The 26,039-nt window shown below is 45.0% G+C and overlaps 1 protein-coding gene across 6 annotated transcripts in view; it reads left to right on the plus strand.

Annotated features, from left to right (window-relative positions):
- GABRD (gamma-aminobutyric acid type A receptor subunit delta) overlaps positions 1-26,039 on the plus strand; it is an 80,399-nt gene that overhangs the window by 43,943 nt on the left and 10,417 nt on the right. For 3 of the 6 annotated variants that reach the window (XM_014571569.3, XM_075906901.1, XM_006119224.4), the window contains 3 exons: positions 20,796-20,908; positions 22,693-22,760; positions 24,257-24,477. In XM_014571569.3, the coding sequence (XP_014427055.1) occupies positions 20,800-20,908; positions 22,693-22,760; positions 24,257-24,477 (398 nt within the window). In that variant the 5' untranslated portion in view covers positions 20,796-20,799. Of the gene's footprint in view, positions 1-5,633; positions 7,226-7,269; positions 7,498-9,626; positions 9,692-20,795; positions 20,909-22,692; positions 22,761-24,256; positions 24,478-26,039 lie in introns of those variants that run through there. The other 3 variants (XM_075906903.1, XM_075906902.1, XM_075906900.1) reach the window with 3 other exon arrangements.

Here is a 26,039-nt window from a genome sequence, read left to right on the forward strand (position 1 = left end):
CATCCCCAGTGGAGGGGGTGTTCCCGCCCCGCTACGGCGGATGTCATCACGGCGGGACGCTTAAAAGAAGCGCCTCCGCCAGAGCAAGGAAAGGGAAGGCGTGCAGCCGGAAGGAGGACGCTGGGACAGAGGCACCTTGGACCCCGTCTGCGCAGACCCTCGGGACCCAGTCGTCATGGCGGCCCGGCGAGGGAGGTAGGAAGCGACCCAGGGCAGGGTGTTGGAACCCTGGGGGTTGGCGTGTTTAGGGGGTCCTTCCCCCACCAACCAGGACTGAGGGCCCTGGGTCGGGGCTCGGAGTGAGGGTGGGCCCGAGTCCCCCTATCTCCCCGCGCCATCGCAGACGCCACTTGCAGTTGGCGGAACATGGACCGACCCTGCCAGACTCGGGGCAGGGCTCTTGGGTGATCGGGGAGCACGAAGAGGACGAGACCTCGGGTGAGGTAAACCGGAGGGGAGGGCGGAGGACCCTGTGTGGCCCTCAGGGAGGGACGCGCCAACGCCACGCCTCTCCACACTGTGTAGATGCTCTTATTGTTATTTCGAAATAACTGTGCTATGTAGATGTACCCTTAGTGCCCCACTTACCTACCCAACGTGGGCATAGTGATATGTAGGCTTCATGCAAAGGAAGAATTTACAAAGGATAACATAACTACCAATTTTATGGGTGCATCTACACTGCACTGTTACTTGGAATAAGATACACAATTTGAGCTACACCAATTGCATATCTTATTTTGATACTATTTCAAAATAGCTTATTTCGTCACTCGGCGCTGTCTACACAGTGCCAAATTTTGAAATAACCCACTATTCCTAAACATCCCTTACTCCTCGTGGAATGAGGTTTACAGGACATCAGAACAGTGAGCCCAAAATAATGGGTTTGCTGTGAAGACATGGGATAGATATTTCAGGATACACTGGTATCCCGAAATAGCATTGCAGTGTAAATGTACCCTAAGAGTTTCATCAACCCTTGAGAAAGGCATGGGAGACTGGACAGGCAGGAAATCAGGATTGACAAAGTCAAGGTAGGGGCCAATAGTTCATCAGCTTAGCTTTTATATCTAATGATTGGTTATTTAGCAATAAAGGAGCAATCAAGGACGATAAAGCCATTGCGGAGAAACTAAATGATTTCTTTGCTTCAGTCTTCACGGCTGAGGATGTTGGGGAGATTCCTGAATCTGCACCGTCCTTTGTGGGTGATGAATCTGAGGAACTGTCCCGGATTGAAGTGTCATTTGAGGAGGTTTTGGAACAAATAGAAAAACTTAATGTTAACAAATCTCCGGGACCGGATGGCATTCATCCAAAGGTTCTAAAAGAACTCAAATGGGAAATTGCTGAGCTATTATCTGTGGTTTGTAACCTATCCTTTAAATCGGCTTACGTACCTAATGACTGGAAGGTAGCTAACGTGACACCAATATTTAAAAAGGGTTGTAGAGGTGATCCTGGCAATTACAGACCGTTAAGTCTAACTTCAGTACCGGGCAAATTAGTCGAAACAATAGTAAAGAATAAAATTGTGAAGCATGTAGAAGAACATAATTTGTTGGACAAAAGTCAACATGGCTTCTATAAAGGGAAATCCTGTTTTACTAATCTGTTAGGGTATGTCTACACTACAAAGTTAGTTCGAACTAACGGACGTTAGTTCGAACTAACTTTCCTAGGCGCTACACTAGCGCTCCGTTAGTTCGAACTTAATTCGAACTAACGGAGCGCTTAGTTCGAACTAGGTACACCTCATTTTACGAGGATTAAGCCTAGTTCGAACTAGCTAGTTCGAACTAAGGGCTGTGTAGCCCTTTAGTTCGAACTAGTGGGAGGCTAGCCCTCCCCAGGTTTCCCTGGTGGCCACTCTGGCCAACACCAGGGAAACTCTATGCCCCCCTCCCGGCCCCGGACCCCTTAAAGGGGCACGGGCTGGCTACAGTGCCCGTGCCAGGTGCAAGCCTGCCAGCACCCAGCTAGCAGACCCTGCACCTGGCACGGCACAGAGCCACCCACCCGATGCCCCCCCGCCCACCCCCTCTTGCCGGGACCAGGCTGGCGGCTCCCGGGAGCTTGCCCTGGACCGCAAGAGGCGGGCACCTTCCTGGGCTAGTGCGGACATCGTGGACCTCGTCCACGATCTCCGCACTAGGCACAGGAAAGTGGCCGGCTAGGGCAGGAGAGCTGCCAGCCTGGCCACCCAGGAGCAGATGTGCATGAAAATCAAGGGGGTCCACTGAGACCCCCGACCCTGAGCCCTGAGCTTACAATGGCCGTCCTGGGTCAGACCAAAGGTCCATCTAGCCCAGTAGCCTGTCTGCCGACAGCGGCCAACCCTAGGGACCCTGGAGGGGATGGACCGAAGACAGTGACCAAGCCATTTGTCTCGTGCCATCCCTCTCCAGCCTTCCACAAACTTTGGGCAGGGACACCACTCCTACCCCCTGGCTAATACCACTCCATGGACCCAACCTCCATGACTTGATCTCACTTCCCTTTAAACTCTGTTCTAGTTCCAGCCTTCACAGCCTCCTGCAGCAAGGAGTTCCGCAGGTTAACTATTTGCTTTGTGAAGAAGAACAACTTTCTCTTACTAGTTTGAAGCCTGCTACCCATTCCTTTCCTTTGGTGTCCTCTAGTCCTTCTTTATGGGAACTCAGGAAGAACTTTTCTGAATGCACCCTCTCCACCCAACCCCTGCTTTTAGAGACCTCTATCCTGTCCCCCCTCCGTCTCCTCTTTTCTAAGCTGAACAGTCCCAGTCTCTGTAGCCTTTCTTCATCTGGGACCTGTTCCCAACCCCTGATCATGTTAGTTGCCCTCCCTTCTCCCAGCCTTTCTCTTCCCCTCTCCCACCTCCTTTTCCCAGTCTCCCCCAGTTTTGTTCAATAAAGACAGAGTCAATGTTGGAAGAAACGTTATCTTTATTTTGTACATCAATAAGAAGGGGGGCTAGGGAAGGGTAAGTGGAAGGAGGTGAGGGAGGAATGGGGTACGAGCCCCCGATGGGGAGGACTGGGCTGGCTCTGCGGGCTTCTGGGGGTGGAAGCTCTCCTGCAGCCCCCCAATTGCCCCCTCTCCCCAGATGGCAGCCTGCGGCAAGTGCAGCCGGGCTGATGGCCGAGTGGTGTGATGTGCCCAGTGTGGGTACTCCGGGCACTCCAAGCCAGAACTTCTTTGCAAGTGGGGCACCCCTTAGAACTGTGTGTCCGGGGTGGGGGTCGGGACCCTTTAAGCGCAGCCCTCGGCTAGCCTGAGACAGCATCTCCATGCTCTAAGTCCTCCTTTTATGCCCTGCCGTCACTGCTTCCGGCCATCCTTAAGCCCTGTTCAGAGTCCACTCAATGTGGACTTGCTAGTTCGAATTAGCAAAACGCTAATTCGAACTAGTTTTTAGTTCTAGACGCGTTAGTTCGAATTAGCTTAGTTCGAATTAACTAATTCGAACTAAGTTAGTTCGAACTAGCGCTGTAGTGTAGACGTACCCTTAGAGTTCTTTGAAGGGGTTAACAAACATGCGGACAAGGGGGATCCAGTAGATATGGTATACGTGGATTTTCAGAAAGCCTTTGACAAGGTCCCTCACCAAAGGCTCTTGTGTAAATTACATGGCCATGGGATAAGAGGAAAGGTCCTTTCTTTGATTGAGAACTGGTTAAAAGACAGGAAACAAAGGGTAGGAATAAATGGTAAATTTTCAGATTGGAGAGGGGTAACTAGTGGTGTACCCCAAGGGTCAGTCCTGGGACCAATTCTTTTCAACTTATTCATAAATGATCTGGAGAAAGGGGTAAGCAGTGAGGTAGTAAAGTTTGCAGATGATACAAAACTGTTTAGGATAGTCAAGACAGAAGCAGACTGTGAGGGACTCCAAGAAGATCTCACCAAACTGAGTGATTGGGCAACAAAATGGCAAATGAAATTTAATGTGGATAAGTGTAAAGTAATGCACATTGGGGCTACGTCTACACTGGCCCCTTTTCCGGAAGGGGCATGTTAATTTCAGCCATCGTAGTAGGGAAATTCGCGGGGGATTTAAATATCCCCCGCGGCATTTAAATAAAAATGTCCGCCGCTTTTTTCTGGCTTTTAGAAAAGCCGGAAAAGAGCGTCTACACTGGCTTGCTTTGTCGACAGAACTGGATGTAGCCTAGACGCTCTTTGTCGACAGAAGCTTTGTCAACAGTATCTGTCGACAAAACTTCTGTTGACAAAACCCTGTAGTCTAGACATACCCTAAGAGAAAATTGGTTATTTTCAAAGGGATTAGATGAGAAAGATTTGGGGCCTTTTATTTTATACTGTGGTTTCAATGGTGATTTTGTGTGTTTTAATCTGTCTTAATAGTAAAGAGCATAACACATTATGGTACATTCTGTAGAAATAAAATGTATTATACATTATTATTATTTTAGTTTCCATGCTTTCCATACTTCTAATAGAAATTATTAATGTTGAGTTGGGGGGAAAATACACAAAAAATCTCATCTGCCTATGTAGGAATTTGTGTGGAACTGTGACTAAACAGCAGGTTTTATGAGCTAGTATCTGATCTTCAAAATCATAGCTATGCAATGTGAAAGGCCCTGTTATCTCAATGAAAATTACTTGAGTAAAATTGTGCATGTGCTTAGAGTTTTGAGGAATGGGGATGAGATTGGGACTCTTCTTCAGGACACAGACATACATTGGCTGCTCCATCTTGCAAAATTTGTCATAAGTTTTTCATCCCAGGCACAACTTCTAATTGCCTTATGATGATGAAAGAACTTATTCACTGTGAAATCTTTTACTTAGGGTGATATTAGCAAGCTGCTTTCAGACACAGAGGACACATCCTACAGTTTAAAGCCCACATCCTGCAAGCTGTTCTCTGCTGGTGGGCCATTACTTCCATCTAAACCCCAATGCAATTAATGGGTTCTGAACATAAGCAAGGATCTGCTTCTGGAGATCAGTTGGTAGCAATAAGGCTTGTGTTTAAAAGACCAAAGAGCTGAAATAATGTAGCCAAACATATCTTTGGGGCAACTCCATTGACGCTATTGAGAGATCAGCGGTTTATGCCAGAGATGAATCTGGCCCTTCCTGGTTTTGGCTGTAGAGTCCTCAAGGTGCTGCAACAGTAGTGCATTTTGAAGGCAGGAGAATCAAGAGATAAAAGTAACCATTTTCCTGTAAGTGTGGTACTAACATCAGTGGCTCAAATACAGTACAGTCCTCAATGCTTATTTAAACTGTGTCAAGGGAGCCCAAAATGAGTTGACTGTTCTGAGTGTAATTCGTGTATAAATAAACACTTTGCTCTTTCAGCAGTGATTTTTTTAGAGGGTTCTACTCTATTGTGTATTTTAAGGGTTTATACCGGAAATTACATCTAGTAAAAGAACAGGTGTGTCCCTAGGAGATATAATTGTAACTGCATGCTTGCTTTACTAGTAAAATTAGATGGTAGCAGGGAGAGTAGCAGAATCTAACAGCAGGTAGGTAGACAAACATGTGTAAGACAAGGAAAAATACAGAAAAAAGCAAAGTCCTGAAAAAATTTAAATCTGTGTTTAATCAATACCCAGATGTATTAACTGATCCAAAGTTTTACTCAGCAGGTTGTTTTGATTCCCTCCCATCATAAATAGCTTTCAAGATGGTTTTAAAAGCAGACAGAAAAACACTGCCAAGCATTAGAGTGTAAATTTAGGTGTTTTCTTTCCTAGTATGCATTAGTTGCAGAGAATGACAATGGAAATGTGCAGAGAAGTGGGGGAAGGGACAGCAAGAAAAGCGAAAGCCATTACTTTTACACAGCTTCCCCGTGCTCATTTTAATATAGAATTCCTATCTTTACACCCACTTCAAGCATATGGGTGGATGGATATTCTCCTTAGTCTCTTCAGGGCTGTTCGCTTCCCTCTCTTGCTTTCTATATAAAAAACATCAGCATTACATGGTAGAAGCGGGGATATAGAAAATCTAACCCGAACCTTCTCCCCTCTTGCCTTTGGTTTGAGACACTATCGGAATCCAATATCTGGCTGCCCTGTGCGTTCCTGCCTTGCAGTGCTTAGTGGGATACGCGATGTGCGAACCCTTTCTCTCCCTCCTCCCACGGAGCGGAGCCGCGCAGAGGAGAGGCGCGGCGGAGGAAACTGGGCTTTCACACCCGGCACCCGAGTTTGTCCTGCTGCAAAGAGGGACAGTGAGGACCATTTCCCAACTGCATCCAATGCTCCGATTCCTCTCCGGGGCCAGCCCCCCCGTAGTAAGCAAGGCGTTGGCAGGAGCAGGTTTGAGCCGGGTGCTTTCAGTGACCTCTCGGCACCCGCGACTCAGCCCAGGGGCAGTCCCGGTCCGACTCCGGATTCGTCTAAACGCTGCTTCCCGCCGATCGAAGCAAGCCCGCGTGCTTCCTGGGGGAAGCGAAGCAGTCCCGGAGCGGAGGACGAAGTTTGACTAACGCCGGGCTCTGCCTCCCAGGCTCTTGCGAGGGCTTCGTGCGTGTGACTTGTTGAAAGCCCCTGGAACTACAGGCGAGCCCCCGCAAGATGCGCCCCTGCGCTTGCTGCTCCTGCCCCCGGAGTTGTGCCAAGAGCGGTGCGGGGGAGGCCGAGGGAGGGGCCGCGCAGCGCGCACACACACACGCTCCTGCGGGGTTTTCCAAGTAACGCAGCCCTTCTCCTCCCCACCCCCAGCCCTGACCCCCGGGGCGCTCAGCCCGGACCCTTCGGCTGCTTTGTGGCTTTTGCACGGGGGCGCTTTCGGCCCCCCCGCCGCTTTGCTGGGATCCAGACTGCAATTTCGGAGGGTTATTTTCGGCAACCAGCTTTGCGCGGGGGACGCTCTGCTCGGAAGAAGCCTCGGCGAAGCGGCCGCGAGTGGGGCTGGCCCGGCGGGGCCGGCAGGGCGCTTCGCCCCTCCCGGACATGAGGCAGGGCTCGCGGGGCGGCCGCGGAGGGCTGACCCTGCTCCCCAGCGCGCCCTGCCTGCTTGGCTCCTGGGCGCCGGAGAGAGTGTGGGGGCTGCTGCTCAGCAACAACAAACTGAGCCTCAACTCAGCCCCGCAGGGATGGTAACGCTACTGCAGCCTCCTCGGCGCTTCCCGGACAGCAGGCGAGCCGGGGCTTTGCTTGCCGCTGCCTAGTGCCGGGGGCACCATGGCATTTCTCACCTGGATTTTGCCGCCCTTGGTTCTGCTGGGCGCCCAGCAGCACAGGTGTATCAGGTAAGGGGCGGACGCAGGAGTCTTGACGGGTATGTCCTTATCCGCCTTTGCCAAGGACGCCCTCCGTCCCTGGGCTGCGGATCTGTGTGTGTGGCAGGGAAAATGGGTCTCGAGGGGAGACTTTGTCATCAGGTGCCCTACTTTTATGACTGGCAGGAAAGCGGCTTCCCCCGGCTGAGCAGCGGCGTAATCCAAGTGGGAAGCCGGTCGGGAGCAGGTCTGCAGAGGCCTTGTCTCGCGGGCCCTGGACTCACTTGGAAGCAAGCTCTAAAGTTAGTGGCGTGTCGCAGGCCCGGGACAGTCCCGTCCCCGTGCAAAAAGCAGCGAGCCCCGCAGCGTGGCCATGCGACTCGGCTGCTCGCTGGAGCAGGCGATACAACAACCTGCTTCTGCAATTTGTGCCCAAAGCTTTAGCTAAGGGGGTGGGGTGTCACCCCCGGGTCTGGGGCTCCAGCCAGCAGGCGGCCCAGCCAGAGCGGCCCAAGGCTGGGGAAGTGCTCAAGTTTGAAACAACGCAACCCCATTAAAAATAAGTGTAGGGCCAACCCGGTGCAATTGCTAGTTACGTTCCCTCCGAAGGTGTTAGCTAGGCAACCAGCTCCAAATTGCGATGTTCTTTATATATTCTCCGCGGCTCTGGAGGCTGAAAGTGGAGAAAGCTTGCCATGGTTATGCAATGCGTGCAGAAGGGGGAGGAAATCTTTAAAAGGGAGAGAGATCTAGTTCGGGGCATCTAAAAAAGCAATGCCCGAGCCCTTCTAGGCGGGGAGGGAATGAAGAGGAGTCCCCTACTATTCAAACAATGAATATGGCTTTTGTGTCTGGGGATCCAGGAAGGTGGGAACGAAGGCCAGGTGGTGACTGTGTCTGTGATATTTGGGGTTAGTTGCTGAGGCTTTATTATTTTATTGAGTAGCACCACAGCCTGGTGGTTAGAACAGGAGTCAGGCAGCTCTTATACAGGACTCGCCATTGACTGACATCATGACCTTGAGCAAAGCATCAAAGGCCAGATTCTGATACCTTTACACTAATGCCTGGAGTCCAGGCACTCCTGTAATGTATGAGGGCCACTCCAGGAGTAAATGCTACTCACAGGGTGAATAAGGGTGTCAGACTCTGATCCATAATTTCAGTGCCACTGTTTCCCCACTTAAGTACTTAGGCTGGTATTGAGATTTTTGGCTGAAAGGTGCTGTCCAAGTGAAAGTATTTTAAATAAGCAATTACTCTTCTCTAGCCTGGGACTTCAAGATCTCTTTCAAGGCATCTTAAGAGCCTGGCTCTGTACAATGTATAATTTGTTACATAAAATAACTTATTACTGGATTAATTGCCTAGTTACTTGGCTTTCTTCCTGCAAAGACACAATAGTGGCGAATTGTTTGTTAGAAATATCTACTTTGTGGCAGAGGAAGGGGACAGCTAGAAAAATACTGTTGGTCGCTTTTGAGATTTTAATACTCAGTGTTCAAATGATGTTAGCAGTTTATCTAAAATTGCCAATAGCAAAAGGTCTGAGTTCAAAGGATTAGTACATGCAGCCTTCTGAAAGAACAGAGTTCTCCTTGAAGATGAAGTGGTGAGGTGTATTTGAAAAGAAGAAAAGACTACCTGGTGTGTTGCACTCTAGCCACACAATAATACTAATAATAATTCTGGAAGCCAACCTGCAAATAACTTTTTACTTATGTTGAATTCAATAGAACTATATAAACGAGTAAAATGACTCATGTGTAAATGATGGCAGGATTGGGCCCACAGTTTTTCTAATGAAAAACTGTATTCCTGACTTTTTGGGTGGGAACCATAAAACCAATGAAAGATAACACAGCTGGTGAAACTTTGGAGCCCAGCACCAAAAATTGCCAACCAGTTTCCACTAGGTTTTTAAGGCTGAACAAGGAAAAGAATGTCACTGTATAATCAAAATACATTTTAAGATGCGCGATATGAAGTTGCCCTTGGATTATTGAATCATTATTTACAACAGAGCAGAAGCAGGTTTCCATTGAGTTCACTTAGGATCTGATCCAAAGTCCACTAAAACCTCCCATAAACTTCAAGGGGCTTTGAGTTAGGCTCTGAGTCTAAGGATTGACAACAATTCTTATAGCATCTGCCAGCAGCAAATTTAGACCTACCAAACTCTTCACCGGGAATGGGATTCTTTTTCCTCGTTTTAACAATGCAATGACGTTCTAACATTTCCTGGTTGAAAAATCAATTGAAGCATCTTTTAAAATGTATATTTACCATCATGTCCATCCAAACCCCACCATCTAGCTGAGCTTCCGGGACAAATGTGTGATTAAGCCTGCACAACCCTGAGGCTAATGTTCTGTGTGAATGCATGTAAATTCTGTGTGCACTAACCAGTGTTACCTAATTATCACCCCAGGTCCTGCTCAGATCTCTTGGGCCAATGACCACTGCTTTATCTCCTCTTGCAAAGGCCTCAAGAAGGTATTTTTCTCCTACCCAGGGATGCTTGGGTTTGTATGGTAGAAGGTGCTTTAGCCAGGATTATATTTTTACTACAGGTTGGACCTCTCTAGTCTGGCACCCTCAAGACCTGACCGGTCCCAAACGAGGGAATTTGCTGGACACAGAAGGTCCCCTGCTACGAGCTCCCCAGACCACCTTCCCTTCCCACTGCCGGCCCCGGGAGCCCCCTTCCACCCCCCCCTCCGCCAGGGTGCCGGGCTGCCCCAGCCCCGCTATTGGGAAGGCCACATCCCTGGCTCCAGCCCTGCTACCGGGGCTGCCACAGCTGCTGCATCTCTGGCCCCAGACCCCCTATAGGGACTGCCATAATTGCCACATCTCTAGCCCTGCTTCTGGGGCTCAGTCGCCAGTCCTAGTCCCAGCCCCACCGGGCTCTGAGCCACCAGCCCTCTTGCCACTGGAACTCCCAGCCAGGACTCCCTGGTCCAGGAACACCCGTGGTCCTGCCAGACTACGGATGTTGCCAGGTGAGGGAGTCCCAGTTTTGGAAGGTCCAATCTTTAAGTCATTTTGTACTCTGATTAAAATGCAAAATTTTGTAAACGGCCACATTTCCTTTTTATTGATCTAATTTTGTTTTTTAAATCTGATGCCTTGATCATGATGACTGCAGTGGTGTCAAAGATACATCTTTCTGGCCAGAGATTGCATGGATTGCAGAGCAAAAGGTTATTAAAAAGGAAGTGCTGTTTGGAAGATCCTAAACACCATAATATTAGTTAAGGCTTCCCATCTGTAAAGTTAAATACCAGAACTATCATCATTTTGTTTGTTTGTTATCATCATTTTGTTTGTTTGTTTGTTTGTCATTTTGTTTGTTATGATCAGACACAATGTCTGATCATACATGGCACTTTCTGAACATTGCTTATTACAATAAGATGCTCAAGACTGGCATAATTTCATGTCTCCAACTTCATGTATTCTGTGTGACGGAGGCTGAATTTGGCTCATTGATTTCTAAGTCAGTCAGTGCAGTTGCATCAACGTATACCAGGGCTGAGATTAGTCCACTGTGTTTTTTAGCAATATTAGTATAGTATTTATTTGCAGCTTCCTATGTGTTGGGACAGCACTTGGTGAATTGCAGATGCTCTCCTAATACAAATAAATAATAATGTAGTGAGAGCTCTTCTCTTGTGGTGGGAGCGAGGCATGTGCAGTACTTATTCCTATTACTGTTAATAGGAGTCATGCGGCTGTCATGCTCAAAGGTTTAATAGGCTCCTGCCTCTCTAAATCTCCAGTGACACAGCTTTTGGTTATCCAATTAAAAGACACAATCTTTTATACTCATTTTAAAAATAATTTTGTCTATTTGTATATAATTAACTATCCTACTGAAGTGTACACCTCTTCAACCTTTTACTCCCAGTGATGAGGAGAGAGGCTTGAAAATGTGAAACATATGTAAAGAGGAGAATACTTTGTGTAGCTTAAAACTTACAGAGAAATGGAAATAAAAGCTTTGATGTTCATAAGGTTGCCATGAATTAAGCCTAATGCTTTTTCAATTACATTTCAAAATATGGTGCATATTTAATTTAGTTAGTTTCACTTAGGGTCAAGGATGGCAAATGGAAAAGATGCACATTTCACCATGATTTCAACAGCTTCCACCCCACCATCAACCCCAGCATGGATCAATCTACATGGGAGGTCCATTTCCTGGACACCACGGTACAAATAAGTGACGGTCACATCAATACCACCCTATACCAAAAACCTATCGACAACTACACTTACCTGCATGCCTCCAGCTTCCATCCTGGATACACCACACGATCCATTGTTTACAGCCAAGCACTGAGGTACAACTGCATATGCTCCAAACCCTCAGACAGAGACCTACACCTACAAGATCTTCAACAAGCATTCTGTAAACTGCGATACCCACACGAGGAAGTGAGGAGACAGATTGACAGAGCCAGATGTGTACCCAGAAGCCTCCTGCTATGGGACAAGCCCAAGAAAGAAACCAACAGAACACCACTGGCCATCACCTACAGTCCCCAGCTAAAACCTCTCCAACGCATCATTAGTGATCTACAACCCATCCTGGACAATGATCCCTCGCTTTCACAGGCCTTGGGAGGTAGGCCGGTCCTTGCCCACAGACAACCCGCCAACCTGAAGCATATTCTCACCAGCAACTACACACCGCACCATAATAACTCTAACTCAGGAACCAATCCATGCAACAAACCTCGGTGCCAACTCTGCCCACATATATACACCAGCAACACCATCACAGGACCTAACCAGATCAGCCATACTGTCACTGGTACGTTCTCCTGCACATCTACCAACGTAATATATGCCATCATGTGCCAACAATGCCCCACTGCTATATACATCGGCCAAACTGGACAGTTCCTACGTAAAAGAATCAATGGACACAAATCTGATATTAGGAATGGCAACATACAAAAACCTGTAGGGGAATACTTCAATCTTCCTGGACACACAGTTGCAGATCTAAAGGTAGCCATCCTGCAGCAAAAAAACTTCAGGACCAGACTTCAAAGAGAAACTGCTGAGCTACAATTCATCTTCAAGTTTGACACAATCAACTCTGGATTAAACAAAGACTGTGAATGGCTTGCTAACTACAAAAGCAGCTTCTGCTCTCTTGGAATTCACACCTCCAGATCAGCTGCTAGAAGTGGGCCTCATCCTCCTTGATTGGATCCACCTCGTCATCTCCAGCCTGATCCTGGCCTGCATATTTATACCTGCCTCTGGAAATTTCCACTACATGCATCTGACGAAGTGGGTCTTTGCCCACGAACGCTTATGCTCCTACACTTCAGTTAGTCTATAAGGTGCCACAGGACTCCTCACCGCTTTTGCAGATTCAGACTAACACGGCTACCCCTCTGATATTTTACTCAGGGTAATCCTGGAGCCTGCTACTGTCTGGATTATTCACTGACCTTGCCTGATAATGTAAATGCCTTTTTCCAGGGAAAAAATATCAGAGAAAATGATATTGAAGTGAAATTTAATTTAACTCCATGCCACACACAACCAGCTATTTAACAGACTGATGCTTCTATCTTCCAGATGAAAATGTCCATTTCCAGGTACTCAATGACCCACAGGTAGTATAGTCTGGTTGGGTGACTTAAAGCAGAAGTAGAGATACACGGAGTGAGAAATTTTCCCTACTGCATTACAGAGAGAGTGAGAGAGAGTACGTGGCAGCTAGTGAGGGTTACTGTGACCTACCTACACATTTGATCTAAAGTCAGCACTGCTGATTGCCACTGATTTACAAAAGGTGCTTGAGCTCTTTCTGTGGTGGGAGTAACTGAAATTCCCCCCCCCCCTCTCTCCTTATTCAGCAGTCACTGTACAGTGCAGTCACTCCCACGTGGCTTAATAGAAATATTTACAAAATCTTTTGCTCACTATCAGGGAATTTTGACACTACATACAAGGACTGTCCCAAGAAGTAGCACAAAGTGGGTAAAATTCAGTTGATAAACGATGCTGCATTAGTGAAAATGCATTTATTCTGTAGCTGGTTGGAGAAACACAGCATCTGGATAAGGGATACGTGTTACTCACATCCCCACTGTTGGTTGTGTTTATACCCTGGGGAAATCTGCATTTCTTGGGACTGTGATTTGAGGGGCATTGGGTAGAGCTGTTTTCCTTGACGATGTCAAGAGCAGACTTTCTAGTCATTGGAGAGCTTTATAGTTTTCCCAAGTTGTATAATAACCACAAATATCAGCCTTTTTTTCTGCTTCAAGAAAGAGGAATTCTCTTTCCTTATGCAACAGGAAATCTAAACTTTTTTTTCCCATGAAAGGAAGAAAAATGAGGCTCTTCTTCATGATGAGCCACCAGTTGACTTGATCACAGCATCATAGAAATGAAGGGCTAAAAGGGCACAAGAGGTCAACTATTCCTGCTCTCATGCAGGATCAAGTGAACCTAGACAATCCCAGAAAAGTGTTTAGCTACCCTGTTCTTAGAATTCTCCAGTGGTGGGGATTCCACAGCTTCCATTGGAAGCCTATTCCAGAGCTTAAAAGCCCTTGCAGTTCAAAAGATTTTTCTAACGTCCAACCTAAATCTCTCTTGCTGCACATTAAGTCCACTATTGTCCTATCTTGAGTGGCCATGGAGTACAATTGATCCCCATCGTCTTTAAAACTTTGCCATTTTAAAAAATTCTTCTTCATAGGTCAGGTTTTCTGAACCTTTTATCGTTTTTTGTTGCTCTCCTCTGAGCTTTTTTCAGTTTGTCCCTATGTCACACAAAACTGGACACAGAGCTCCCACTGTGACCTCTGCGTTGTTTAGTAGAGTGGAGTGGAATAATTGCCTCCCATGCCTTGCATATGATACTGCTGCTAATACACCCCAGAATTTTAGTCTTTTTCACATCTTCATCACATTAGTGGTACATAATCCATTTTTGATCCACTATAACATTTAATTTTTTTCTTCCTAAATATAGGTATTTTTTATTGCATTTCATCTTATTGATTTCAGACTAGTTCTGAATTTGTAAAAGTCACGGTGAATGCTAATCCTGTCCTGCAAAGTGCCAGCAGTCTTTTCCAGCTTCGTGACATCCACACATTTTTATAAGTATGCTGTCTCCACATTATTATCCTAGGCATTAATGAAAGTGTTGAATAGTCCCAGATCCACAAAACCCTCCTAGATACCTTTTCCTGTTTTGACAACTAATACTACAAATACTTTTTTTAACCGGTTGTGAACAGATCAATCTCATTTCTTTTGCTTGAGGTTCAAGCCAGGGCAAAATGCCATAATTGCATACATGTGAGTCGCTGCCCAGAAGGAGAATGAGAGGGTGCAGATGAGGGTTAAAAACCCTCTCCTAAACTGCAGCTTGCAGAGAGGAATTATCCAGGACCATGTTGGCCTTCTGTCAGTATGGCATCCCCCTCTGCCTTGGTGCAGGATAAAGATAAGCTATTTTTTCCCCATTGTGTGCTGCTGTAAGCCTTGAGAGCATTAGGAATTAATAACTTACTTTTATATGGCGCTTTTCATCCCAAAGCACACTGTACACCAGCTTAGGTCAAGAAGTGAAGTTGCTGAATCAGCTGAAGGTGGTTTCCTTTCTTCCAATCGGTATTACTTGGATTATAAAATGAAATCCCCTCCAGCCTGCATTTCCATGCCAGTCCTCATGTTTCCAGGTAAAATTCATGAATAACGTTCAGAGCTCAGATAATCCTCATGGCTCATCATGGGCAATTGGAGTTCTCTGCTCTGGCACACAGCCTTAGGAAACTGGGCCAGGTGTAGGGATGGCCACAGGACTAGGGCTATGGAGGCATCCCCCACACCGTACTGCATGCAGGCCATCTCTATCACCTGCTCTCGACACTCATGGCAGGATGTAGCATGGTATGGAGGGTTTATGTGGACCCTCTGCACTTGTATGAATGTCACTCCAGATGTGAATTTTGCCAAGTTTTCTATCCAGTCAGATAATAAAGAGGCCCGAGTAGTTTTCATTAGATTAGGTTCAAACAAAGAAAAGTTATGTCCAGTATAATGGCCTGGATGGGATGTCTTAGGAATCCAGCCTTACATTTCTTTGATTCTGTGTACAATCCCCTACTCAGATGTTGGTATAATGGAGAGTTCTGAGAGCTAGAAGATTTGGGGCCAAATTCAGCCCTGGAGTGAATGAGTATAATTCCTGTTGACAGGAGTGGAAGTTGTGCCTCCTTACACCAGGGCTGAATTTGGCCTACACTTGGCCTACAGCCCTGTTCACTGTAACACAAAGACTCTGCTGCATTATTTCTAACTCCTATATTCTTTTCCTTGATCCTTTATCTTCCACATCAACCTGATGAAAAACTTAGTGCCAGTTAGACACCATGATTAGTTATAGGACTTACCACCATGAAGATGAGGACCAGAATTAAGGTTTTTCATAGGAAAAAATCCAATATGAAAAGACAGTTTTCAATAACCTAATTGTTGTTTTTGTTTGTTTGGATTTATATATTCCCTGCCAGTGTTAGTAACCCAAGCAGCCAGTCCTGCCCTAGTGCCTGGGAAATAGTGAGGAGGAACTGACAAGTGAAATTGACAAGTCTAATTGTCCAATCAAACAAAATTCAAAAAACAAACAAGTTGCATAAAAGCAAATAATCTCTTAACAATTCTCTCAGTTATAATACATTGATATCCACTCTAGTGTAAGTGGACATAGCAGTATTGACTTCGATGCTACATCCATTAATTGCCCTAACCTATGCCAGGTAAGGATCCAGCCCTCAGGATCTATTAATAATAGAAGCAATATTCCCTTTTAATTTTATGGTATATTATGGTCTGGATTTTCAAGTACAATTCCCCATGGATTGTGATCTGCTTAAAACGCATGACTTATATGGCCCGTCATTTTAACCCGAGGTTGTCCTTTTAGTTCTTGTATTCTTGTTAACGCCACTACAATAGAACACTGACACAGAATAATGCCCTCCCACTCCGTGGCATGCTGTAAATGCTGAGGCTTTTATGGAAAATAAATGTCAAGGGAAACTAGGTGATTTTATTTGTCAAAAGAGATGATGCTCCTGACAGTTCTCGTACAAAGACTTTATTTCTGTTACAGCAAGTGACTGATGATGAGTCAGTCATCCGGGGCTAAGTTCTCCAGGCAGCCACGTAACACATTTTGGTGTGAAAACAGAACTGCACAGTTTGTTTTCTTAAGTGTTTTAGATTCATTATGCACTAGTAGGCATAGGACTTTGGATTTTTATAACATCTTGCAGCTATATGATCACAAAGTATTATATACCCAAAACCTTACGGGCAGATCCTGACTTCCTTATGGATTAGCCTTCCAAATGCAAGCATGTGAGGTAAGCAAGGGATGCATGAAGGAATCTCTTAACCCTCCACTTCAGTGCAGCCATCTCTGGAGCTAACCCTAAAAACACAAGAGAGGATGACAAACCTATCCTTTAAAAAGTGCATGGGATCTTTAATGACCTAAAACTCTTGCATATGTTTCAGGTAAAATTTATAAACTACAAACAAAATCATACATTTTAAAAAACAAAATATGTGAAAATGATTCCCTTCTTTACTAACCTGCCAAGACCATACTTCTGGGGGCCATATGTCATGTGTACTAACGGATAGCATCAATGAACAAGTCAGGGAATGCAAAGAAAAATAAATAAATATAACTGAGCTGAAATGTTCATCCTTGGGTGCAGCAGAAACACAGAATCTTGACCTTGGGTCTTGGCAGGTAAGTAAGAAACTGAAAGGGTGACTTCAATTGAGTAAATATTGGCACTTTGATACCAAGGAGATAGGCACCTAAGAAATATCAGGGATAACAGGCAGAGATAAGTGAAGTGGCTGAACAGGTGACAAGACCCAGAAAATAGAAAAAATATAAAAATTGGAATAAATCCATATAACCTCCACTGATATCAGGCTATGCCTGTTTACCCCAGAGGAGGATCTGAGCCAGCGAGTTCTCCGATATTTAGATAGGTGCGGTAGCTAACGAGCCGGGAGGGCCTGCCTGTGTCAAAAGAATATTATAAATCCATTTAAACAAGCATCCCTAACCTTATGAGGCAATGAAATGATGAGCTAATGAAATTTCACTGTTGGGCAATAACAGTCCCTGTACAGCTTCAAGGTCACTTTACACCTTGACAGCTCTATTATCTCAGGACAGCAACGTCTCTGTTACTCAGAGCTTACATTCTCAGCCTCTTCTCCCAAAGCTTCCTTCCATTATTAACTCCATTCGCACACGGCAAGAACGTCATCACTGGGATCATGAGATATTCCCCTTCCCGCCTGTGGTGAGAGGAAGCAGTGTCCTGGTAGCGGAGTCTTACTCTCAGTGTAAATACTGAGCTGGATATGCCCGTAAGTGGCACATTTTGGAGAAAAACCCTTGTGCCTATGTGGGTCAATGTCACACGAACGTGCTAAGAAAGTTACATCAGTCCCAAGGCAAGAGCTGTTTAGGGTATATTAATCTGCAGCCTTTCATCAATATTTAAAAAGGATTCTCTTCTGCTATCAGCAGTATTTCTTTTAATCTCCAGGCTTATTGCAGAGCTGAGTGGAAGCAGCTGCATCAGTGCTCCGAGAGCTCTGATGTGATGCATGTGTCTCTGAGAGACCGGAGAGTTACCCACCCACCCTGGTAGATAGGGCCTCTTTGCTAATTTAGGGTATGTTTACACTACAGAGACGACTGAAGCTGCCGCTGTTGATCTTCCAAGGTTCGAATTAGCAGGTCTAGTGAAGACACACTTAATTCGAACTGAGAAGGGCGCTCTGGTTGATGCTGGTAGTCCTGCTTCCGCGAGGAGTAAGGGAAGTTGAATGGAGAGTGTTCTTCCTTTGACTTCCTGCAGTGTGGACAGCACCAAAAGTCAAGTTAAGGTACTTCGATTTCAGCTATGCAATTACATAGCTGAAGTTGGCGTATGTTAATTCAACCTTATCCCATAGTGTAGACATACCCTTACAATCGAGCAAATTCTTCCCGATTTAACAACCAGGTTTTCATACTAAGGCTATGTCTTCACTTGCACTTGATCAACAAAACTCTTGTCATTCATGGGGGCTTAAAGTACATCCCCCCCTCCCCTGAATAACAAAAAAGTATGAATGCTGCTTTGTTGGCAGGAGCGCTCTGCTGCCACAAAGCAAAACCCCCTCCTTGTGGAGGTGGAAGTATTTTGTCAACAAAAGTGTCTACCATCAGCATTCACATACGTTGTTAGCAACATGGTTGCGTCGACATAGCCATGTTGCTAAAAGCTCTGTTATACCCTAATTCTCTGATATGGGCTCGAGAAGCTCACAGGGGGTTATGCTGTCAAGTGCATGTGCAGTTTTATCGGCAATTCCTATTAACTTCAAGCTGACCTGGGAACTCCCAATGACTGGCACAGAAAATGGAGTGCTAGAGATCAAACGGTGATTGTATTTATCTGGAGAAATCTGAGACTTCCTTTCAAAGTGTGTTCTCTGAATAATCCTTCCAGGACTTTGCTTTTGCTGCCTCTTTGCTTTCTTCACCTTGTTAACCCTTTTGACCAGAACTTTGCAAAAGATGGCCACTTCAGGCCATTTGACTTTGCATCCCCTCAAATTTGTTTTTCTGTTTGTGTGAGCCAATTGTGCTTTTCACAGGAGCAGGGATGCAACTAATCTCCTGGCTCTATTCCAGCTGAATTATGTTCCTGTTCTCTAAACTCCCCTGCTATTACACAACTGGATATGTTCTTCACCTACAGTCTTATAATGATTGTGTAGTGTTGCTTTGAACTGTTAGCTGCTATGTTCCATTATTGGGCTAGCTTAATTCCAGTGGTAGATGATTTTTGTATGCAATATGTGAAGTACTTTGTAGTTCTTTGGAACACCATCTCTTCTCTTCCATGAGTGAACCCTTATTACATGCTTGCTTAATTTCTTTCCTATAATAACTGTTCTATTATCACCCCCTTTCTGGGCAGAGTTAAGGGGAAGATGGCCTTTGGAATGTTCCATCACTTTTGAGGACTCTGAATCCTTTATCCTGCCTGTTCCATCTCACACTGAGCAACTCAGAAACTCCATTCTCTTTCACATCCAGGTGACCTGGATGTTTGAGGGAGAGGCCTGAAATTAAATCAGTAGTGTCTGCAGGTGAAATTTGCTTCTTGTCATCTCACCAGCAGACAATAAATTCCCCCTTTCCCCCAAGAAGAGTGAAAACTGATTAAGGCAAAGTGGCCTCGATGGTATCACGTATTAGGAATGATTTGTCTCGGGTTCATTCAACTCACAGGGCTTCTCTATGATCCTTGCAAGGTATTCTGGGCAGATGTATTTCCTGAGCTCATTGAAACAGCAGTTTGGGGGAGGAAGTGGAAAGCCCTGCAGAATCTGATTGACAGCCACGATATGAGGAATGCATAGATGAGTGGCTCTGGCCAACTGCTTTTTTAACAATTGTAAAAATGTTTGCATTTTGTTCGACATTTCTAACCTGAGGTTTGTTAGCCTAGAATTCTGGTTGGCTTTGGGGAATGAGGATCTTTTAAAAATTGGATTAAGTACGTGGAGTTAGCAAACTTGACTTGAGGCACCTAGGATAGACACAGTTTAACATCTTTAAAATTGTGGTAACTTATTGTGGTGTTAACACAGAGGTCCAGATTTCCTGATCCAGCAAGAAGAGCTAGATGGGGCTCCACAGTGGTGTCTAGGCCATAAGAGATCCTTTTAGTATGTTGGTATTCCTAAACTCTTACTTTTTCCACATCATCTCCATTATTCATTTGATAATTATAGTATATTTGGTTTAATTTGAACACTTAAACATTCCTGTTGATTGATCATGTTGCTTGATTATGCTGTCAGCTGAGTACTCAGTGAAGCCGCCTTACTGCAAAGTCATGTTTGTCACACCTCTTCACTACAACTGGAATTATGCCTTGTATATCAAGATGCAGTGAAGCAATTCAGGATTTCTGGTCTTTCTTCCTAAACCAAATCTCTCTCACTCCATGCTCCTCTAGATGCAGGTTCCACAGGAATCATTAAGAACAGGATCGGATCCTATTTATTTTTCATATTGGAGGAAAAAAGGAAGTTGAGTTAAAAACGAGATTATAGTTTGGTTCCAGTGACTAATTTTCTCAATTTTTTTTCCACAACAAGGAAAATAAATCAAGTAATTTTAAACTTTGATTTTATTTATTTAGGAGGAAAAATTAAAAAAAAAATTGTTTGCTCCTGATCTCATGTCCCATAGGTAGTCTGTAGCCTTGTCTACATTATTTTCTAATCTAAACATCACTTGTTCCTCTCCCACAAATAAAATAAATATTTCACCCTTTGAACTCTCAGTACTGTTCCAATCAGTTACCTGAGTTTCCTATACTTTATTAGCGCTTTAGTAATATACACGTAAGTAGCCTGTCTGTTTCTGTCATATTTATGTTCTCTACACATGGTAAGGTTTTAAAAGCTTGCTTGGACATTTGTGGGTTTTGTTGTTTTTTTTTTTATCCAGAGCAATGAATGATATTGGAGATTACATAGGCTCCAACATAGAAATATCCTGGTTACCTAATCTGGATGATTTAATGAAAGGATATGCACGGATTTTCAGGCCTGGAATTGGAGGTAAGATTCAGATTTATGTCTTTCTTGATTTCTCATGTATTCTTTGCACAATCTAGTGGCTGAAATGGATGTGAAGGCCTCCCCTTTTCTGAATAAAATCAAGTGTTTGTGAATGTCTTGCCCTTAAATGTAGTGATGATAACAAGAATTATTTTTGTTGGTCTGCAGAAAGTTCCAGGGCACTTTAAATAATCTGGAACCCCTGACAAGGAATCTGGATCCCCTGACAAGTCAGTCAGCTTAAAATCAGCTTTCACCAGCACTCTCACAAGCCATTGGCTGCGTCTAGACTGGCATGATTTTCTGCAAATGCTTTTAATGGAAAAGTTTTTCTGTTAAAAGCATTTGCATAAAAGAGCATCTAGATTGGCACGGAAAGCACTTTTTGCGCAAGAGCGTCCGTGCCAATCTAGACACGGTTTTGCGCAAGAAAGCCCTGATCGCCATTTTTGCCATTGTGGCTTTTTTGCAAAAAACAGTTTTTAGCTGTCTACACTGGCCCTCCTGCGTAAAAACATTTCCGGAAAAGGGCTTTTGCCCGAACGGGAACGTCAAAGCATTTGCGCAAGAAGCACTGATTTCATACAGTAGAACATCAGTGATTTTGCACAAAATCAAGCGGCCAATGTAGACAGTCTAGATGCAGCCATAGTGTTTTGTTTTGTTTTTTACCGGAAGGAGCTGCTTTCTAAAGGGGTGAAGTTTTCTTATCTTTGAACGTGTCAAAGAAATTACTTCCACTGACTGCTGAAGGCTTTATGCAATATAAACAATTTCTGTTATCTCCTGCAATATACACATATCTCCTGCGTTCTTCGGGGCTGCTGACATGGGGGGTGAGGAGAGATGGGAGAGGTGGTGGAAAAGGGGGCAGTTGCTCTGGGCCCAGCAATTTAAAAGGGCCCAGAGCCTCTGGCTATTGGTGTTGCTACCTCGGCAGCAGTACCCGGAGCCCAGCAGTGTGTGGCCCACAACCCCAGTGGCACTGAAGGTCTAGCTGGTGGAGGCTAGCCCCAGCGCTGCTCCTTCTGCCTGAAGCCCTGCATCTTCTGGGGGCCATAGAGTCAGCTCCCTCCAGGGTCTAGAAAGGTCTCTCGTCAACCCTTGTTCTTACATCACTCCTATCACTATGGTATCTGAACTGACTTTGGGAAAGTCGTTTTGTGGTCCATATTAAGTGGTGATCTCCTCTGTACGTGGAGCTTATCTCCACTACACTGGGGATCAACGCTGCAGCAATCGATCCATCAGATGTCGATTTATCATGTCTGCTTAAACACGATAAATTTATCTCCGAGCACTCTTCTGTTGACGCCGATATTCCACCACAATGATTCCGCCGGTACTCCACCAGGAGAGCAGCCCCCACTGATCTTACCGCATACAAGATACTGCAGAAAGTACGTCTACTTCAGCTATGCTATTCGCATAGCTGAGGTGACGTAGTTTAAATTGATGGCGGGGGTTAGTATAGACAAAGCCTAGATTTTCAAAGTAGGTGTCATGATTTCAAGGGGTTGCCACCAACTGTCAGAGATCATGACCAGCCTCCTGTTCTCCATGGCTAGATGGGAGGGTTTCTATGGAAACTTGGCATCATAATATGGAAGAGGTTGGAAACCCATTGTTCTAAAACAAATTTTATTTCTGGAAACTGTGAGGTGCAGAGGAAAGGATATTTAGGGATCCACTTCAGTGAACTGACTCCACATGAAAATGTTGAGAAAGTCAGTGCATATATATTCACACCATATCCTTCCCAATTTAACATGTCTCTTTCACAGGCCCTCCTGTTAATGTTGCCCTAGCGATTGAAGTAGCCAGCATTGACCACATCTCAGAAGTTAACATGGTAAGTTGCTGTTTAAAGTTGGTAAGACTGGAAAGGTGGGGATGCTTATACTATGGTAGCAGGAAGTATAGAAAACTGATTAGGCAGATATGATTGTTGTACATAGAACTATCACAAGCAGAAAGGTATTGGCAAAGAGGAAAAAGGTTACTCTAAATGTTTCAAGTGAAAAACTATCATAGGAAAAGCCCAAAAAGTGAAGACTTAAGCGGCATGCTAGCCCATAGGCCAGGTCCTCACAGGCTGTACATTGACCAGTGTTACTGCACTGGAGCTACACTGGTTTGCCCCAGCTAGTGATCTGGCCAGGCATGCCCCATTTAAGCTGGCTTAGAAGGGAGGGCATGGTTAGAATCCCAAGTATGTTGCCCTTATTGTTAGGAAAACTATTTTAAAGAGTTAAATCCAATTTCTACTCCAATTCCTTTTTCTCCTAGACACTTCAGGTATGTCTACACTTGCACCCTCTTTCGAGAGCAGGATGCACGTGTAGACATTTGAAATTGCAAATGAAGCCGGGATTTAAATATCCCATGCTTCATTTGCATATTTGCGGACAGGCGCTATTTCAAAATACTTTATTTTGAAAAAATACTTTATTTTGAAATAAAAAATGCTGTTTAGATGCAGTTATTTTGGGAGAAAACCCTTCTTCCAAAATAACCCTTATTCCTCATACAAGAGGTTTAAGGGTTATTTCAGAAGACGGGTTTTCTCCCAAAATAACCGCATCTAAACAGCATTTTTCATTTTGAAATAAAGTATTTTGAAATAGCGCCCGTCTGCGAATATGCAAATGAAGCGTGGGATATTTAAATCCCAGCTTCATTTGCATCCCTCTCTCGAAAGAGGGTGCAAGTGTAGACACACCCTTCTAGAAAGAGGCTTGTGGAGCTCAGCCTCTCTTTGCCCTCTGAAAAGTTGTAAGATGCTCCCTTCATTATCTCAGCCATGTCCACCCCCCTGAAGAAAGCAACAGGCTAGATTCTAGCTTCAAGAAGTATGAAGATCAACTGTATTTTGTAGCCTATTAAACCTTAAAGACTTATTTTTAAAGCCATCGCTGTGACTTATCACTGATCCCCCTCGCTCTGTTTCATTCACCTGGGGCTTTTTTTCAACCTGATCCCTTCCCCAAAAAACCCTTGGTCCTTCATAAGCAATCAGGTTAACATCTCTTCTGAGCGGATTCTTCCCAACTGTCTCAGACAAACATGCAGCTCTTGCTACACAATATACCTGACAAATGCCTTTGGATCAGAGCAGTTGGATAGCTGGGTGCTTCGATAGTTTGGGGTTATCCATGGATAGAAACAGACGAGAGACATTAAAATGCCCAGGCAGTTTTATTCTGATTGAGTATAAAAATATTCCAGCACAGAGGAAGCAGCTATTAGATGTTCCAGACTAAAACAATGAAATTTGACCAGGCCCCAAGATATCATCATTGTGTTTGTTTCACATGGTGTATTAACTGTTGGTTCTTCTCGTGCCAGGAATACACCATGACAGTATTTTTGCATCAGAGCTGGCGAGACGACCGCCTGTCTTACAACCACACCAACGAAACTCTGGGTTTGGACAGTCGGTTTGTGGACAAGCTCTGGTTACCAGATACATTCATAGTAAATGCCAAGTCTGCTTGGTTCCACGATGTGACTGTGGAAAACAAACTTATTAGGCTACAGCCTGACGGAGTCATTTTATATAGCATCAGGTAAAGAGAGAGCAATTTCTCTCCTGTGTTAGCTTTTCGAATAGACTCTAAAATATAATCATGCCCTTTCCCTAGATTATATTTGAAAACCATTCATTTAAAAAAACTAAAAAACCTATGTTAGCCTGATGCATTTCTGTGCAAGACCCCTCATTGCTCTGTCAAGTGTACACAGGGAAGGCACAAGTGACCACAGTAACAAATTTCCCATCATGTAATCATTAATCACCAGGTGTATCATTAACAGAGCATGATCTTGCTATCATTGGGGTTGTTCTACACAACTACCAGACCAAGCGGTAGTGTGAACCAAGCAAGGAGTTCCTGGGTTCTGTGGCTGACACTGATTCCCTGTGTGACTTTGGCTGAGTCATTTAAACTTTCTCAGCTTTAATTGTCCCCGTCTGCACAAAGGCAACAATAACATTTCCCCACCTCAGGGGGTATTCTGAAAAAAAGTTAACACGTGCACAATGTTTTGGAGCTGCAGGGTCAAATTCATCCCTGGAGTAACTTCATTGAAATTACTCCAGAATGGATTTCGTTTCCAACACTCTACAATAATGATTATTTAGTAGTAGTAGTATCTAGCCTTGAGCATGTCATTTAACCATTCGGTACCTGTTGCCTTTCCCTCAGGGGGTCGTTGCAAGGACTGGTTAGTGTAAGAGCCTAAAGGACTTGGAAAGCAGTACTGGTTTCTTATGTGGACTTGGCAGCAAATTGAGGATAGATGCAGGCATGGGAATAAGCAGCCGGTCACAACTTTTATTAAACTTTAACACAGGGAAGAGACACTCTCTGCCCATCACCCGCACTCTTCTGTCCCAGGCATTTAATTTGTTCCAGTGTGGGGGTTACAGGGCTCCTTACTATATAAGTATTTATCTCCTCACCCTAGCCTATAGAAATCAGTTTTCTCTGAGCCCTAGCACCCAAGGTCCTGCTGTAAGCAGGACAGAGGGTACAGCAGTACAAGGACCTTGGTCTGTGAAGGTCATAAGGTCTCACCCTACCACATGAACTCAAGGCTCATCACCAAAATCCCAGGCCTTTTGCTTCTAAGAGCCATTTTATTCTCTTAAGCACACTGGAAAGCATCTGCAACTTGCAACAAATAAACAAATCCACCCTAGGACCTCAGTTAAGTTCCATGCGTGTTCCTGCTCAACTCACTGTGGCTTGCAGATGCTGCAGAAACTCCCTGGTTCTCCATCAATTGTACGTGGGAGAAAAAATTCCTTCCTGACTCCTAACCAGGCAACTATCTAGACCTGCAGTGTCTGTCAGGCTAGATTCCCATTCCTAGTATGACAGGGGAGGGGAGGCTGCTGGAATGGCACAAACAGAGGCTCCACATGACCCCTACACCAGCTTAAATCCTAGGAGCTGGCAAATGCTGAGCAATCAGGAGTCTTCTTGCCCATCTGGCCCATGGATACCAGGGACTCCTGGAGAAGGAACTACCTATTGTCCCTTGGTGAGTGCCTATCTCCCGTGCTGCTGGGACTGCACTCTTTTGCTGCCAACCCCACCAAGTTCCCCCATGGGCTGATGTGGCT

This window comes from Pelodiscus sinensis, chromosome 23 (assembly GCF_049634645.1).
Source record: "Pelodiscus sinensis isolate JC-2024 chromosome 23, ASM4963464v1, whole genome shotgun sequence".
Classification (NCBI taxonomy): domain Eukaryota; kingdom Metazoa; phylum Chordata; order Testudines; family Trionychidae; genus Pelodiscus; species Pelodiscus sinensis.